This window comes from Hydra vulgaris, chromosome 03 (genome assembly GCF_038396675.1).
Source record: "Hydra vulgaris chromosome 03, alternate assembly HydraT2T_AEP".
NCBI lineage: Eukaryota > Metazoa > Cnidaria > Hydrozoa > Anthoathecata > Hydridae > Hydra > Hydra vulgaris.
In genome coordinates, this window is record NC_088922.1 from 1,179,697 (window position 1) to 1,200,000 (window position 20,304).

The 20,304-nt window shown below is 28.6% G+C and overlaps 1 protein-coding gene across 1 annotated transcript in view; it reads right to left on the reverse strand.

The window, feature by feature from the left end:
* Nucleotides 1-1,801: 1,801 nt before the first annotated feature.
* LOC100200665 (U4/U6.U5 small nuclear ribonucleoprotein 27 kDa protein) overlaps nucleotides 1,802-20,304 on the reverse strand; it is a 21,948-nt gene continuing 3,445 nt past the window's right edge. The window contains exons 2-7 of the mRNA XM_065792028.1: nucleotides 18,287-18,337; nucleotides 11,051-11,213; nucleotides 6,022-6,125; nucleotides 4,902-4,972; nucleotides 4,757-4,818; nucleotides 1,802-2,083 (exon numbers count right to left, since the gene is read on the reverse strand). Of these exons, the coding sequence (XP_065648100.1) occupies nucleotides 2,029-2,083; nucleotides 4,757-4,818; nucleotides 4,902-4,972; nucleotides 6,022-6,125; nucleotides 11,051-11,213; nucleotides 18,287-18,337 (506 nt within the window). The 3' untranslated portion in view covers nucleotides 1,802-2,028. The remainder of the gene's footprint in view (nucleotides 2,084-4,756; nucleotides 4,819-4,901; nucleotides 4,973-6,021; nucleotides 6,126-11,050; nucleotides 11,214-18,286; nucleotides 18,338-20,304) is intronic.

The window sequence follows — 20,304 nt, forward strand, 5'->3', positions numbered from 1 at the left end:
TTTAAACTACCTTGTTTTAAAATTATGATTATCGAATCATGAAAAGGTAACACAGCTATTAAGCTATACCTGGAGTCACACTGTCATCTAGTAAATTGCAGTAGTACTAGACTCATCAGCACACTCACTTGCAGGAATATTTAAAATGATTCAGCTAGAAGCCAGTAATCCATTATCGATATCGAAAATGTTTACATATTGTCTGTGCTTTTATAAAAGCAAATATATACATTATCCGTTTTAAAATACATATAAATTTTGCAAAATGCTAAAAATGTCTTTAAAAGAACGTGAAACGAATATTTTTACTGATTTAAAATAAAAGTAATATATATATATATATATATATATATATATATATATATATATATATATATATATATATATATATATATATATATATATATAACATATCAAAAAATTATGTTTCCATTTCTTCCAAGTATTTCTTCCAAAAATGTATATGCAATTCTCATAGAATTAAAAAAAAAAAATTTAAAAAAATTTAATCATTGTTATTTTTTAAATTAATTCAATTTTTACGCAAAAACCGCTTCGTAACTTTTTTGCTGGCAGTACTGCCAACATTTTAGGCCTATTTTGGAATTTTTCTTAAATTTCTAACGACCCCTAATAGGCCGTTACCTAAAAAATACTTTTCCTTAAAAAATACTTTTCCTTTTTTTCAATTTTCGTGCATTTTTTAAAAAAATACACGAAAATTGAAAAAAAAATTTTTGTAACGTTATTCGCGATGAACAGAAAGAGACATAAAAATATTTAAATTTTAATGACTTTTTTTTTCTTTTCTCAGAAACTTTTTTTTTTATGAGCTCCCTTTTGGATCTTTTATATATTAAACCATGCGTCAGAAAGTTTTTTTTACCAACAGTTTCAGAACGGACACATTTTAATTAACTAGAAAAACAAAAAATTCTCAAATTTGCCCAACTTGTGAATTTATAATGCTATGCATTCTAGTTATGCTAATTTTACTAATAAATAATAGGTACATACAAATTTTACTTACAAATCATAGGTGCTTATAAACTTAAAATATTTTCTTTTTATTTTTGTCGAAACTCCTATTATGTCACCCTTTATAATATGCTGTAAAATTTATGGCATAAAATATACGACGTTACCCCATATAGAACGGAATATTCACAGTTGCATTTACTTAACCGCATTCTTCATCAGTTTAACATGTTAGAAATATAGCATACAAATTTTATTTTGTCACAGCTTCAAAAAATATATTTTTTCTAAAGATGCGCTGTTGTTCAAACTAAAGATGCATCATTGTTCCTTCAACAGTCTTAGATTAAGACTAAATACTTTCAGTTGCCTAATACACGGGAGAGGATGTTTTCTATTTTTCGAAAAATTCACCCTTTCATTCACCACTATAAAAGTGAAATTAAAGCTTTAAAAGAGTACATCATGCAACCAGAATTGTTCCTTCGTTGAGGAATTTGAAATATAACGATATGTTGAAATGTCTTTAAATTACAGATCTTTCCTAACTAACTTAACTAACCAGAAGAACAAGAGATAATTTAATTCAAGAGGTGATTTATTTCAAGAGGGGATTTAATTTAAGAGGTAAATTTAATTCAAGAGGTGATTAAATTCAAGTATAAAACATTAAAAATGGTTTAAAATATGTTAAACTGATAAATTTTAACCTCACCCCCCCTCCCTGTTTGTTAGATCTGAACATAAATTCCCAACCACCCGTTTATTACCACTCCATCTTTATTAAGCACCTGAAAGTACATAGAAAATTTGAAAAGAAAACTTTATTTATAAGCAGTTTATTTCAGCAAAATTACTGTCAAAAATTAGTTTAGTAATAAAAGTGTTCATCAATATTTTTCTTTGCGGCTTCACTTCATTAAATGAAGATTTATGATAAAATTAAATGAAGCCATGTGAGCTAATATTTTAATCTTTTGACGACTATTCTATGACGCGTATACGTCAATTTTATGACGTGAAGACGTGCAACGTTTTTATCCTTTTTGCCTATTGAACCCAATCTAGTGGTCGATTAAATCCACCGCGTCGATTCATGTATTGTCTAAATAGAAAAGTTTTAAACATTTTGTATATACAATTTCATTTCATAAGTTCATAGGTCTAAATTTAACTATTGCTTGAACAAGTTTGTTTTTAATTTCTAGACTGTTATTAACTCAATATTTATTAAAAATTAAATTATTAAATATTTACTGATATTATTCACTCAATATTTATACTCTACTATATGTTCTCACATCATCTACTAATCTTGAATTACTGTTTCAATCTAATGCATGTGAAAACATTTTTGTTATTGCGGTTAACAAGTCAGCACAAGAAAGGGGGGGGGGGATCGAAATCTGATATTGACTGTTAGACAGCTGTTGAACTGAAGAGAAGATATTAGAAGTTTGTTAATTAAAGACTTAAAGACCTTGCTAATAAAAATAAAATGGCTGATTGGAGGATAGTTAGAGGAGTCCAAGCAATCTGCAGAGGTTTAATAATCATAACATTGCATGTCATTTTCCAGCAGACAAGAAAACAAGATTCAGTAAAGCACTTGTTTAGCAGCTTGCTAAAAGTCATACAAGAGTATTGAAGAGAGTTCTGAAGAACACGTAAGGCTGAAAGATATGTTGTCTGGACAACAAGCTATGCAAGAAACTAGTTGAGAAACGACTTTAGCAAATGAAAGTAAAGATAACTTGAATGTCTAACAATAGATTGACATATGTTTAACTTTGATGGCCCAATTTTCTGGTATTGTTAGCTAGTTAATTATACATAAATAATAAATATACATAAAAAACTTTATGTACTTTTACATTTATCCATACTTTTTAAGTATGGATAATTGTAAAAGTACATTAATCCATACATAAAAATTTTTTATTTATTTCAACTTGACTGTACATATTAGTCTTTTTCTGCTGTTTAAGAATTTAAAACTTCTCTTTTGAGAATAAATGTCTTTCAATTATTGAAAGAAATCAATGAATGAATGAAATGACCTAAAACGTGCTGTATGAGTAGGGTAATCCATTTGAAATTTTAACCGGGGTTTTTACCAGTGATGACATGGTCTAAAAAAATGTGAGTAGGGTAAAAAAATGAGTAGGGTATTCATTTGAAAAAATGAGTAGGGTATTCCATTTGAAATTTTAACCGGGGTTTTCACCAGTGATGACATGGTCTCAAAAAAGCTATATACCAAAAAATTTGAATTTAGTACGATTTGTAGATCCCTCACAAAACATTGTAAATTAGAATATAAAATTGTGCAATGTTTTCAGCTACTAACTGTTGTTTCTTAGACTTACAGAATTTAATTATTAGTAATTAGGAAATAACTTTAGAAAATTTGATTCATTTACAACTATTTGTAATAATCCTACAAAAGATTTATTAAAATATTTATAAATATACAATTAATAACATTATTGAAATGTTATTTTTTTGTTTGTTGAAAATTTATTTCAATTGATTTCTTTGAGAAATTCGCTCCTTTAAAGCTTTTTCAATACTTTTCCACAACTTGAGCAAGTTGTTTGCTCTACTGGATCAAAACATTAGTCTTTGATGTCTCCTGTAAGCTTGATACCTTGCTTTGCAAGGTATCAAGCTTATAGAAGATTTAAATTTCTTTATTAAATAAAAGAAATGCAGGTCGCCTAACTACTTACTGATGATATGGATTTTGATCCTCTTGTTCTATAGCTGTTTTGTTAACTGATGTAACTAAAAGTTTCTATTGTGCATAAGATGGAGGCAGTGAGGTAAGGGTTATTGCACTTGACATATCAAAGGCTTTTGAATAAGTCTGGAATGCTGATCTTCCTTGAGAACCAACACTATTTCAGTAACTTATAGTTATACTCCCAACATGGCTGTTGGCAAGGCAACATGGCTGTAAGACAATTTTACACAAATATATTGTGCAAGTTTGTTTTACGATTTTACTGACAGATGAAACAACAGTTTTACTGACAGTTAAAGCAACAATACATTCATTCATCATTTATAAAAACGATGAAAAAATCAACTCAATTGCTATTGTATATTTTTTGATCATCTTCATCATGACCTAACAATATGACCAAACTAGTGGTACTGTCTATGATATTTATTAACTGAACAATCTTTGGTAAATAAAGGCTCATCACCAGTGATGGAAACCAAGATGTTAATGTGAATATCATGCATAGTAACAAACTAAATTTAAAATAGACTAATGATACACGATCGAGACAGTGTTGGGTTTAGCACTCCTGTTAACTTTTAGATTTTTTACTTTCACTTTCTTGAACTTAAGTGCTATTTTTTAGTTCTACTTTTAAACTACAATAGAATCACACACAAAGGACGACAATAGCATCACACACAAAGGACAACAATAGCATCACACACAAAGGACAACAATAGCATCACACACAAAGGACGATGATAGCATCACACACAAAGGACGACAATAGCATCACACACAAAGAATGACAATACCATAAAACTCAAAGGACGACAATAGTATCACACTCAAAGGATGACAATAGCATCAAACTTAAAGGACTAAAATAATTTCATAAAATGTCTTCATTATAAGGTAAATATTTTGGTCAATCAAAATCTTATAATTTTTAATTTTATAAGGTTTTTTTTACACAAAATGCGTGAGTGGATAAAAGGGTACCTATGAGTCCATTAGGAAATTTATTATTAGAAAAAAAAAAGTTACCTAAACTTCCTTGGTTTGTTAATCTTTGAACAACCATCAGCATTCCCCTCCACGTGCTTGTTCTGAAACAAAAAAAATCTCATGAAACATAAAATGACTAATTATAAGTAACACTTATATTAAAAAATTTAACAAAATATGCAACCTTTGTGGTGACAAAACCCGTAAAGCCCATAAGTTGCTGAACTTTTTTTGCATCATCATCATCATCTTCAACTAAGAAAAAAATTGTGAGCAGTTTTTATGTAAGAAATGAAAAATTTAAAAAATTTGAACAAATGAACAGTTAGCATAATTTGAAAAATAAAGACATGGTTTGTTTGACCATGAACATGAATATGAGACATGGTTTATTTGACCATGAACATGAATATGAGACATGGTTTATTTGACCATAAACATGAATATGAGACATGGTTTATTTGATTAAAAAAAATTAAGCAAATTATGGTATGACCATGAACATGAATATGAGAAAACATTCACAGTATGGCCATGAATATATGGGTATACTACTAATACACTAAAAAAGTAACAGCAAATTTTTAAAATTAACTATAGTATATTGATTAAAAAAAAACTTTAAAAGTAATTTGTTACTTCTTTACCATAGTATATTATATGAAAGTTGTAAAAATTTAATGTTGTCAAAATGAATAGTTTAAATACTTTTCTTTTAAATCAAATCAAAACAATTGCAACCCAAAAAATATTTTTTGAATGCTAATTTTATCAATTTAGTGTCATTTTACTATATAAAACAAAAAGTATGTGTAAGAAGACATTTTAAAAAAATGTTGTTACGACAACATCCTAATAAATATATAATTACATACATACTATATAAAATGAAACATATTATAAACAAGGTGCATTAAATTAACCATATCAAACAAGATACATTAAATAAACTATATTGAGCAACATAAATATGTTAAATAAGTCAAATTGACCAATATACATATATTAAATGCACTATATTGAACAACACACACATGTTAAATAAACCATATTGAACCATATAACAAAAACATGTTAAATGAACTAAATGTTTTACTACTTTTATACATTTATTTATAACAGTTATAAGTAATGTTTGTTTTGGCCTTGTTTCCTATGCTTTGTTAATAACGCTGCAAACCGCTTATTGAGTTTTACATACAGATTGGGCATATGTTGCAAATAGAACTTGGTACAAATTTTCCCAATACAAAATAGCAACTAACAACAAATGTTAAATATTTAACTAAAAAAAAAAAAATCACCAGGTTGTAAGTCTTTTCCTCTCTGCCTTAGGTGTTCAGCTTGCTCATGCCGATTGACATATCCACTAGGTGGAAAAGGTGGTGGTGGCGGCTGACGATACCCACTAATAAATAATTCATATACGGTGATAAAAACTGTTATTAAACAATTGTTATTATTATTATTACTACTACTAAAACTACTACTACTACTACTACTACTACTACTACAACTACAACTACTACTACTACTACTACTACTACTACTACTACTACTACTACTACTACTACTACTACTACTACTACTACTACTACGACTACTACTCTACTACTACTACTACTCCATGAATGACTAAAGAGCAAATGCAGGCATTCAAAATTTAAAGAAGCTGACATGGTAAATGACTATAAAACCTTGAATAAAAATGTCAAAAAAAAGTTAATAAAGATTTAAGAGCCTTTGAATTAAATCTGGCTAAAAACTCAAAAAAAAACCTGTAAAAGTATTTATTCATATTTAAATTGTAAAACAGTTATAAAAGATTCAATTAAAGCACTTAAAGCTGCTGTTAAAGCTGTTCAACTATAACAAATGAGGTAGATACTGCAATATGTTTAAATGAGTATTTCATTTCAGTATTTTTAAAAGATGACATACTAAACCCTGTAACTTTTCCTTCAAAATGTGAAATTTTTTGTAGTGAACCAGGTTTTAATAACACTGATATTGAATATCATTTATTAAACTTTAATGTTAATAAAGCAATTGGTATTGGCAAAGTTCATCCTTGTGTTCTCAAAGAATGTTCAAAATCACTTTCTCACCCATTATCACTGATCTACAAAATGTCACATTATAGTGGTGTTAACCAAATGAATGGTTAATTGCAAACATAACTCCACTGTTCAAAAAAAGAAAAAAAGAAAAGATCCTTCAAACTATCGACTAATATCATTAACATCAATAGTTTGCAAAATTATGGAGAAAATTATTCGCAAAGTTATGATGAACCATTTGTCTTATAATAAATTATTAGCAAGTGAACAGAATAGATTTGTTAATATTAAAAACTGTTGTTCAAATTTGTAAAAGACTTTTGATTTTATTACAAGAGAAATCAAAGCTGGTAATAATGTCAATATAATATTTTTGGACTTTGCAAAAGTTTTTGATTCGGTTTCTTTATCTAAATTATGTTGCAAGCTTTATAGTTATGGTTTTCACTCTTATATTTTACAATGGTGTAAAGCATTCCTTAGTAATAGAAAACAAAGAGTTGTACTGGGTGAATTAGTTTCATGTTAGGAGGAAGTTACAAGCGGAGTACCTCAGGGTTCAGTTCTTGGCCCATTACTATTTGTAATTTATATAAATGACTTAAATATTAATATACTAAATAAATTAGAATTATTTGCAGATGATACATATAAAATCATGTCAACAATAAACCAAATTTTTTCTTGTTTTTAAAACATCTTTGCTTCCAACAAGGCAGCAAGAAACCACTAATTAGAGTTGGAAGTTACTGAAAGAGAAAAGATAAAGATTGTAGAGCAAGATAACGATTGACAGACGACTTAAAGGATTGCAAATTATATGAATCAGAAAAGCAAGATGAAGAAAGCGAATTCCAAAGAACTGATGTTTGAGAAAAAAAACTATAAAAATAAGACTTTTTGGAGCACTTAGGAACAGTCACAGAAAAGGATAAGACTTAATTGAATGACAAGTAATATGAGAATAAATTTTAGTAGATGACACATGAGATGCTAGCTCATTAGAGCAGTGCCCATTATAGTATCTGTAGAAAAGAGAAAAAGAAGCAACATTACGACGATGTGATAATGGTTGGAGGTTGGGTACAAGAGCAGGTCCAACTATGTTTACAATGCGTTTTTGCACCTTGTCTAAAAGAGAAAGGTCATCATTAGAAGATCCACGGTAAGAAGAGCTTATAAAGAAGACCAGATTCAGAAAGTAAGTTATTAGATTCAAAATGAGAGATTGCTTGTTAATTATATTCAAAAACCTTGGTTATGATAGGAAGAAGACTAATGAGACAGTAGTTAGACAAAACAGATCGCTCTCCAGAATTTTTGAAAAAAGGCATAACAGATGCCGCTTTCAAAAATTCCAGCAGGCTGGAAAACAAGACTCAGATAAGTATTTGCTGAATAGTTTTGAAAGTATAGACAACAGCTTCCGAGAACACTTCTGCGAGACTATAACAGGTATGTTGTCCGGGCCACAAGCTGTAAAAGAGTCTAAGCAGGAAATCACTTTAGATACATAAGCTGGAGTGATACAAATGTCAAGCAATGGATCAACCTGTTTGACAGCTATATCAGGTAGAATGCAACTAGTGGAATCAAGAGATGATATTGATGAAAGGTGAGGCAACAAAGTCTAAACCATACAAGAGAGGTGAAATTACAGATTCGCCCTTATTATTGATACTATTAAAGATTCTCCAGAAGTCACGAGAGCCTAATTTTTGTGATGAAATGCAAGATTTCATGACCTGAGAATAACAGGCTTTGGCGTTAGACAAAACATTTTTACAATGGTTTCTACCAGTATCAGGCAGACATCTGTTTTCTGCAGAATTATTTTGTTCATAGATATGGAAGTAATGGTTTTGATTGGCAATTGCAGCAGAACAATGTGATGAAAACCATGGAGAAGAGTGAGGCTTGACCTGAAATTGTTGGGTGGGAACAAAAGATTCCATGCCAGCCTGAATCCTTGAAGTTATATAAGAAGCACATTTGTCAACAGGAAGACGAAAGATTTCGACCCAAGGGCCATCACGAAGAAAATCACGGAAAGAGTCCCAGTCAGCTTTAAGGTAGTTGTAAGAGGTACGATAATAATGGGATTCAGATGATGAAGATAAATGAGGTAATAGTTTTAGAAAGATCAAACTGTGATCAGAAGCACCTAAGGGTGAATGTGGAGAAACCGAGCACTGACTAGGATCAGAAACAAGACATAAGTCGAGTAGAGAAGGTAAATGATTCGGGTTGTCTGGAAAGCGAGTTGAAAAGTTGATTATTTGAGTTAGAGATTGAGAAAGACAAAAGTTGTGGACTTCAATGCCTGCAGAGTTACTGACACTAGAGCCAAGCCATTCAGTGTGATGAGCATTAAAGTCACCAACAACAACAATATTGGCTGATGGATAAAGAGAGAGGGCTAGGTCAATTTGATCAGACGTAACATTGAAAAGAGTGCAGTCTTGAGATGAAGGAGAGCAATATAGAACAAAGAGAAAGGCGATAAAGTGAAGAAGAGCTAAACGGAAGCACATAAAAGAATGGTCTGCGGATTCGAACCTAGTTTCCCGACAAATGGGTGAATACTTACGAATATAAATGCCCAGACTAAGCATGTGACGATTGGAGTCTTTATGAATTAAAGGAAGATAACCATCAACACTAAGATCACAAGATGAGACAGCTGAACTCAAATTAGTCTCACAAAGAGCAAGTAGGTCTGGTAAACTTTGCAAGAGATAAGACTCAACAGAAGAAAAGTTACTTCAAAGACCACGAATATTAGTGAATGATAGATTTAGAGAACTTGGTGATGACAATGATTTTTTGTGTTTTATAGTTTTTGGTACTTTATTCATTTTTAAATTTGTTAAAGAACTTGACTCAAAGCATAGATAGTACTCAGTACACTGTTTAATAGCCCAAGAAATTGCCTCATTACTATTAATAAACCCTAAGCTGTAACAAAGGGCTCCAAATGTGACCTTGGCAATGCTACCAAAAGTACAAATAGGGACACCATCCATGCAAAACATGGTACTGTTAATACTTTGATATTTTTTAGCTGTTTATGAAATCAGCCTCGTTGAAAGCTACCACAGAGTTCAGGAAACCTGACTATCAGCCGGCCTCAGAACCATAAAACTGAGTTTTAGAGCTGTACCCTCATTACGAGAAAATAGAATAAGTCGCCTAGACATAAAAACAGAGACACAAGCAAAATTTATGCATTGAGTCCAGAAGATCCAGCGTTCAACATCATAAACTCGAAACAATGTATTAAAAATACATCTGTGCCAGCCTAATAGATGAAGAAGGGGTGCAAGGCTGGTCAGCAGATAGAATCTGTTTACCCCTTAAGTCTTAGGAGGCCTTCTACAAGACAGTAGCTGAACGCATTTAACATCTGTCCAAGATGAGTATTTTTATCAAGACACCACCTCTAGCCTTTACTCAACCAAGAGCTTTAAGGCAAGGGATGTTTAAAGTCGGAGTTGGCATCACCTAGTCTTTGCCTAAAAAGGTGTATCCTACAAGACAGCAGGACATGAAGCAGAATGTACTGGGTTACATGTTACCAGTATTAGGATAACCTGACCTGACAAATTGGTCAGGTCAAATAAGTGGTTGATTAAGTTCAATGGAAATAAGTGCAAAGTTATGCAAAAAAATAAAACAAGAACAAAACAAGGAAAAGCATTTGTTTTTAACTTTTTTGTTACTTTTGACGTTTAAAAAAAAAAACAAGGCACTTTAATTTCAGATTTAGAAACAGCATACAACAATAAAATAATGTCCGCAATAATTTTAAGTGGATGTTTGCTTAAAAAAGCATATTAATAAAATATATTAAAAACATAAAAAAACTATGTAATGAAATTTATAAAAACATTGTTGTTTTTAATTATCAGGAATAAAATGAAAGCTTTTACCATTTAAAGTAAGTTTAAAGAATTTAATATAAATGTTATGTTTTAGCACACCTATAATTCAGTTATAGGTATGCTAAAACATAATATTTGAAAGTGAAAGTGAAAGAGCCATCTACAAGATTTTCAGTGCATAAATCAATAGAAATTTTTAATTGAAATTTTTCAAAAACTGTTTTTCTTTTCTTTCATCTTTTTGTGAAAAAGTTTCTTGATTCAAGTCAACATTGTAAAAATTAAAGCATGAAGAATATATCGTACTGCTAACTATATACCATGTTGACCTAAATCTGCAGTAGTAGATAAATACAGAAAAAAAAGCAGCATAAAGAAAAGGTAATCACCTTTCATATCGCTCATTATCTTTTGATGGCTGATAGGTGCTCCCAAAATAATCTCTTCCTCCACTATAGTGTTCATCATTTCTTTTTCTTAAATCTTCTCTTGCAACAACATCTTCTTTCTTGCGTGGTTCATCTCTCTGAGGACGTCTTTCACTACGACCAACTAAAGTTAATATTTTTAATTGACACATTAAAATAAGAAAAAAATCACCAACTAATAACATAATACATAACTTATTAAGTGTCACACCAATTAAGCATACAAGTTAAATTTAAATAGTTTTTACTCATTGACTAAGTTTAGATTGCTGTTATTCTAGATCTAATCATTTTAATATTTTAAATTACAAAAAGTGCAATAGAAACATCAATTAAGCATACAAGTTCTTCTTGTGAGATATTAAAAAAAAGTTCATTAAGCAGTTGCAAAACACCAAATCAAAAATCATTTGACTTCAAAATTGGTATGCATACTAAAAGTTTTTAATTTATAAAGTTTAGCATTTCTGAAAATTACTTAAAAACATATGATGGAGTGTAAATTACTAACTTGGGATTGAATAAGAATGTGTGTTTATAAATTTATACTTGAATATGATTAAGGTGGAATAAAAAATAGGGTGGAGTAAAAATAATTTTTTTTTTCAGAAATTCAATTATTCTTCCTGATATCTATATTACCAATAAGAAAACTAAAAAAGTGAGACCAAGATGAGCAAAATTGTACAAGAATTACCTCATACAGCAATTTTTGACTAATATTACTTGTTATTGATAGTATAAATTTTACATTAAAAAAAAAATTTTTTTTGAAAGCCTTAAAAGTGATAAAATATTGGGAATGTTTGTAATATCCATAATTATAATAATAATAATTAACTCAAAGTAAATCACTATTATCAAAATAATAGTGATTTACTTTGAGTTATTTACTTTTGTTAGATTTTGTTTGAATTTTGCCTATAAAACAACATTTTATGACAAATAAAACTTGTTTTTTGAACATTGATATAAAATTATATCAACATATTTTTTTATCAAATATTTGCCAACAACCCCTTTATGTATACTAAATTATAAAATAACACTAGATTTAAAAAATTTTTAAATAAAAATTTTTTTTAGGGGTTGCTTTTATTTTGCTTCAAAAAGGGGAGAAAATAGAGGGGCAGAGGGATCAACAGCCCCCTACCCCAACTTTTTGAAATATTATATATGATATATATATATATATATATATATCACACACATATATATATATATATATATATATATATATATATATATATATATATCACACATATATATATATCACATATATATATATATATATATATATATATATATATATATATATATATATATATATATATATATATATATATATATATATATATAGAGAGAGAGAGAGAGAGAGAGAGAGAGAGAGAGAGAGAGAGAGAGAAATTCCCTGTTGTTTGAACTGGCACTTATTAGAGTTTTCCACTTATTCAAATCAATTTTCATTTCCGTGAATTTTCCTTCAAACTCATGCAAATATCCACCAGTTATTCAATCCTGCAGTAATTCGAAGCAATTTTTTGTTCCCTATGACAAATACCCTGTCAGTTATTCAAAGTTTTTCTTCGGCTCAAGATGCCATTGCATTGATTTCGAAATAAAACTTAATCGAATGTAATCAAAATATATGTATTTATATATGTAAAAAAATAAATAAAGTTATCAAAATATTTAAAAAAATTGAACACATTAAACGTAGTGCAGTGTAAATTTCACCACGGCGGTCTACGCGAAAGAAGAGAGTACTGACAACTAAAGATTTTTTACTACCTTCCAGACAAACTGGAGCTCTGAAAACTTCACCATTTGTGTAGTCCTGATATATGCGTGTTAAAATTGTTTCCAGGGCAGACAACCAGAGGTCCTTTGCCCAGGGCACTGGGGTCATGCCCTACTTATTTTCTCAAAAAAAAGTTTTTTATTATTTGCATTTTCTATAAAGTAAAGATAACTTTGAAAATATTTTCTTCAAAAATTTTTTGGTTTGTACTTGTTCCATTTTATTTGTTTACAAAAAAAAAATACAAAAATATAGTAAACAAGTGTCAAGATTGTGTTGAATTATGCTTAGAGCGGTCAAAGTATACATACGCCCAGTTGTTGTTACAGGTGCATCAATAATGCAAACTATGTTGGTAATTGGAACCCAACACTTATCTGCTCTAAATGACCAGAAAAATTTGTTAAAAGGACTGTGCTGGTGCATACCATAACATCTTGCTCAATATTTTCAATTTTATTTATCATACCAATCCAATGAAAGGTATCATATTTACACAGAATAAATTCACCAAATTTCATTGTATTCATGTTAATTTGCTAAGTAGGTTGAACACTTTGAATACCAGAATAAGAAAACATGTCTGTTATATTAATATCTTCAATTAATAATATTTATAGATTGGGTTAAATTGATGATAGCGTCTAGTTCCAGGAATTATTCTACCTGAAAACATTTTTTAAAGTAGTGCACACTTCTATTATTCAACCTTGAAAAAAAATATCCCTTTAATATTATATTTACAGTAGTCAAACATTTTATTACAATTCAATATCTGGTCATTTATCAGCCTTTGTAGACTTGCATTTGTAGTTAATTGTTTTGCCATCAATACCATCCTATGGTAACTTACCATGACTTGTAGCAAAATGTCTACCCTGCATCAATATCAAAATCATCTTTATGGAGACAAACAGTGGCGGCTTGTCAATAAGGGCCACCTAGATTTATTTAAAATAAAGTATTTGTTAATGAAAATATGTATTTATATATATGTAAATATGCAACTATTAACCTAAGCTATTTGCAGACAGGTTTTATAAAAATAAATAGTTCTGAGTTTGTTCTAATTTTAAATTATTTTATTTTTTAAGTAATATGTTTATTTATAACTTATTTAAAGTATTGTAGCGTTGTTTTAATTCATTGCCAATAATGGCTGGGTCGACTTTTACTGGCCCTATTTAATTTGTTTGTGGTAATATAATTTTTGATGCGCGCGCAGAATTTGTTGTGTTTTCAGGTGGGACGAAAAAGTGCACCGCAGGGCTTCATTGAACCGGCCCGAGAAAAAAAGTAGTTTAAAAAAATCACTAAGTTGTAAAATTTCATCCACCATTTTTAATTCTTGATTTAAAGAGTGAAGAATTTACTCCTGCAAAAAGTCAGAAGTTTTGTTTACTCAATAAGGTACAATTAGGAAATATTAGGTAATATTAGGAAACTTTATAACATTAAATGTAAACATTTATTTGTAAAAATGTTGTAAACATTATACATTTGTTAATATTGCAATTTTACTGTGAATATTAACAATAACAGTGACAATAACAGTTTACTGTGAATATTAATAATAACAGTTTTAATATTGCAATATTAACAGTGTTAATAATGGTTTTTTCACCTGGATATGTAGACATAAAATTTACCATGTAGTTATTTGGAGTATAAATTAATAGGAATAGGAACATAGCAAAAACATGATATTTAAAATAATGTAACATATATTACTGGTATAAATGTTGGTTTGACATAAACATTTAAAGAGATACAGTTAGGTAAAAAAAATTAATTTTTATTAATTTTTAGAAACTAGATTTTCTAAACTAGATTTTATTCTATAATTATAACAGGAATAATAATGGTAAAAATAATAAAACTATAAATTTAGAAAAATTAAACAGTTTTGAAAATTGATTTTAAAATAACATGGAAAAGTTTTGCATTTCTTTTAATATCAACAATCTTGTACATTTTATAATTTTTCTTAGTGAACTACATTTTTCAGGCATATATTGTTTTATTTTTATTTTATAACGCTTGTTGTTTTTTTTACAGGGAAAAAATAGTGGCTCAGCTATATTAATGAGAATCTTGATTTGTGTATTAATTGAACAAATGCATTGCAAGTGTATAGCAATGTTTACCAAGTTTATATATTGTGACACGAGAAAGCTTAGTCATTTCTACAATTATGATAAGAGCTACAAACTGTTTGTACTTTTGAAATTCTTTTAATATGCTCAATGAGGGATTGATGAAGTTTATTTTTTCCAAATAGCTTATGTATTATATTCTGTGGCATAATGAATCAGCCATTGAAAATATTTTTTTACATTGTTTGGTTAAAGTTGAGTTATTCTACCTTTTTAAGTTGCCAATTAGATTGACGCTGAACCAGAGCAAATTTCAACCATGATGATAAGCATCAATCACAAGTTTTAAAGAAATTTTTATGAGCAAAAAAATGCAACTGGGTTTTCAAGTATTTTTTTAAAATTAGTCAATATTATTATTAGTTTGATACAACCAAGGTACAAACAACTAAAACAACAGAAGATATAAAGAAAATTTTTTTTTCAATCATAAAAACTGTACCACTGGTGGTACTGTTACATTTTATAATACAGCTTCATAATAATTGCTACTTCCAAAAAGGCACAAATTAAAAAATATATAAAAGTTCAGATTATTTAAAAATGTTTGACATTTACCATTACGATAGAAATAAAATAATCAGAATATTTTATTAAATGTTTTTTTTTTTTGGGTTAAAGCTGAAGCCAAATAACTAAAACTATATAAACATTTAAGTACTATTATGTATGCTTACAAACAGATGTTAAGTTTTTATCTTTAATTACATAAAATTGTTAAAGCATCTTTGACAATATAAATAATCTAATATTATGACTGACATTGTAAATGCTGTATTTAAGAACTATGGATTTAATTAAGTAAAATATGTGTTGTATTATGAAAAAAATTATTTAAAAAACATGTTTAAAAATTCTTTAATGTTGTAAAAGTATCTTTTTTGTTTTTGCTGACCCTTTCGCCATTCCCAGATAACTTTATGTGAACCTTTAAGAAAGTTCAATGTATTTGTAATATTACATTCTTTATTATTTTATTGATTGGTAATTAAGAATAAGAGCCCTTCTTGACTAAACTACTATTGATAAAGTTTGCTTTTAAATCATGCCAAAGTCATAGTTACAATATAGTTTAAATTTATCTTATTACAATAATTTAGGTTCATTAATAAGATAAATTAAGATGAACAAAATTGACACTTTATTGGCTAAAAATTTCTCGTCATTGGGATCCGAAAACCAATTTTGGATCTGAAAAATTTCAATTTTAATAGACAACATTTATCTGGTATATAAATGTGTTGTTTCCTCTAAGAATGTACCTAGTAAACAATATATTGGCATAACAGAGGGTGAATGGAAAAAACGTTTTGCCAATCATAAGCAATCTTTCAAGAAAAAAAAGTATTCAAAAGACACCATGCTGCCAAAATATATATAGGAATTAAAAGAAAAAAATATTGATGATTTTATACTAAATTGGTCTATCCTTAAAACAGCGCCTGCATATAACAATATTTCCAAAAAATGCATACTAAGCCTACAAGAAAAATTTGAAATAATTACACATGCAAATCAAGAAAGCTTATTAAACAAAAGATCGGAATTAATTTCTAAATGTAGGCACGAAAATAAGTTTCTCCTAAAAAACTATAAAAATAAATGAGTTCAAATAATATTTACATTAACTACCCTTTTTAAAAAACATTTTTAAAAAAAATAGCATAAGTAATCATTTCTAAAGAATTCTTTTTACAATAGTGTCAGCAAATTCCACAAATGTGTGAAAATTTACAGTAGTTAAGACATTTGCAACTTCCAGTAATTTAATTTTTGGTATAAATTGAAGTTTTATTAATTTGATCATTCATTTCTGATGAATCTTTGTTGATGAAACACAGTGTCAAATGGAAAAAATTTTTGTTAAGTGATTTTCTACTAATATATATATATATATATATATATATATATATATATATATATATATATATATATATATATATATATATATATATATACACATATATACATATATATACAGGGTGTTCGGGATAAATTTGACATATTTATAATTGATTATATTTTTTTGTAGATTAGAGGTATTAATACACACTACAGGTCATTTAAAAGTTTGAACCCTTCTTCATTCATATACAAGATGTCAGAAAGGATGGATGACTGGAACCCACCTGAATCATGGAAGAGAATAACTTGCATCATGATGATTCGTGCCGGCCATCAAAATAAGGATATTATGACTGCTGCCCAATGCTCCCTGAACACAGTAAAAACAATCAGGTATGAACTAGAGACTTGCAATGGTGACTACGAGGATGTAGTAAGAAGAAAGATCCCTAGCAGACGATCTGATTGCGTTCGTACAGCAGAATTCCTCGCAAGTCTGCAGGAACAGGTGTTGAAGAACCCTGGCATTGGAATTCGGGCTTTGTCACGTGAAATGAATGTTGCATCCTCTACTATGAAGCTTGCACTCAATGAAGACCTTCGCTAAAACTCATACAAGCGCCACAAAGGTCAGCTACTTGTGTAATGCAGACTAAATTTCCCTAAACTGTGATGGTATCCTCTGAAGGCGATGTGATGGCTCCGCATTTTTTCCAAGAGGGCCTCAGGTTGACTTCAGATGGCTACGTGGAGTTGCTGAACACTGTAGTCAAGCCCTGGATAACAAGGGTAGCCAATTGTAGGCCGTATGTATGGCAGCAGGATTCGGCCCCTTGCCATACCTCTGTGAAAAGTCAAAAATGGTTGTCTGAAAATTTCTACGACTTCACCAGTCCAAATGTTTGGCCTCCAAACTCCCCAAACCTTAACCCCATGGATTATTTTGTATGGGGCGCAGTTGAAAAAGACACCAATCGCACTTCCAGTAATACAAAAGCCCAGTTAGTGGATAAAATTAAAACAGTTTTTGAGGCCCTTCCCAGGGAGACTGTAGCATTAGCTTGTTCGAAATTCCAAAGCAGGATTGAAGCAGTGATCGATGCTAATGGTGGTTATTTTGAGTGAATTTTGTTCATAGTATTGTAATTTACTATGTCTGTAATTTTTTTATCAACTCATTAAATATATATATATATATATATATATTTAATGAGTATATATATATATATATATATATATATATATATATATATATATATATATATATATATATATATATATATATATATATATATATATATATATATATATATATGTATATATATATATATATATATACACACAAAATTAAAATTAACAAATCAACAAAATTTACAAACTTTGAAAAAACCTTACCATCACGACCAAATTTGTCTAATCTCTCTTTGCTCTTTGAACGTCTTCTTTCTAAAAAATTTATTTTTTTAAACTTAACAAATTAAATTTTTTAAAACTTTATTTAAATATAGTACTGCTAGTGTCAACTATTAAAAAATATCACACCCCAGAAATAATTTTCTCATAAGGTATACCAAGTTGGGTCTCATGAAAAGCAAAATTTCATAAAAGGTTTAAAAATTTAATGCTATGAAATTTAAATTAATTATTTTCAAAATATTATTGTAAAAAAAGCTGTTGCACTTTGGGAGAAAAATATTTTTGGTAATATCCCTATATTACCAAAGCTGTATATTATAAAAATTTTTAAAAGTATATTGTATTGTGGTCCAACACAATATGGGTGACTTAGCGCCAAATTAACCTATACAACGAATACGTTGAAATGAGATAGTTAGACACAAAGTTTAAAAGCTTTTAGCAAAAGCCAATAAACCATAAAAAGTAAAAGTAATTGGAGCTAATAATGGCACTTAAATACTTATTTAAATTTTTTCAACTTTGTTGTATCAGCTGGTTTGGCGCTTGACTATTCATATATTATATGGAAAATATATATATATATATATACAAATATATATACATATATATATATATATATATATATATATATATATATATATATATATATATACATATATATATATATATATATATATATATATATATATATATTCCCATTATAATATATGAATGGTTAAGCGCCAAACCAGCCTATACAACAAAGTTGAAAAAATAAGTTGATGTTAAAAAATGATTTATGTAGTGCTTCTTTGCAAACATCAATATATATATAATATGTATATGTATATATATATATATATATATATATATATATATATATATATATATATATATATATATATATATAATATAATATATATATATATAAATATATCTTTATAAATATATATATATATATATATATATATATATATATATATATATATATATATATATATATATATATATATATATATATATATATAGAACCCTTAGATGTTGTCCGAAAGTTTTTTCCATATTTTGTTGACAAAAATTAAAATTCAAATTCAAGACCGGAATTTTTTTTTTTTATTAATTGATAAACTGCCTGCCCCAACAAAACCCTCAGTCGATGTAGCAGCACTCCCTTGCGGGTCAGGCTAAAAGATAACAGATGTAGCAGCACTCCCTTGCGGGTCAGGCTATTTGTCAGTCGATGTAGCAGCACTCCCTTGCGAGTCAGGCTATAAGATAGTCGATGTCGCAACGCTTCGCGCATGATTTACAGTAAAAAAATAAAAAAAAACATTTTATTAGAAAAATTAAAAATAAAAACATTTTATTAAAAATAATAAAAATAAAAACATGGTTTATATTGTTAAAAACATTCAGAATGTTTTTAAAAACATTCTGGTCAATTAAATTTGCGTTTTTGTGGTTTTTTTAAAAAAAGATTTATTTGTAATTAAATTAATGGTTTTTACTTTCGTCCAACACGCAAATATATATATATATATATATATATATATATATATACAACCCTTAGATGTTGTCCGAAAGTTTTTTCGATATTTTGTTGACAAAAAGTAAAAATTAAAATGCAAGACCGGAATTTTTTTTTTTTTAATAATGATAGACTGCCTGCCCCAACCAAACCCTTAGTCGATGTAGCAGCACTCCCTTGCGGGTCAGGCTATTTGTCAGTCGATATAGCAGCACTCCCTTGCGAGTCAGGCTATTTGTCAGTCGATGTAGCAGCACTCCCTTGCGAGTCAGGCTATTTGTCAGTCGATGTAGCAGCACTCCCTTGCGAGTCAGGCTATAAGATAGTCGATGTAGCAACACTCCGCGCATGATTTACAGTAAAAAAAATAAAAATAAAAACATTTTATTAAAAAAAATAAAAATAAAAACATTTTATTAAAAAAAATAAAAAAAAAACATTGTTTATATTGTTAAAAACATTCACAATGTTTTTAAAACATTCTGGT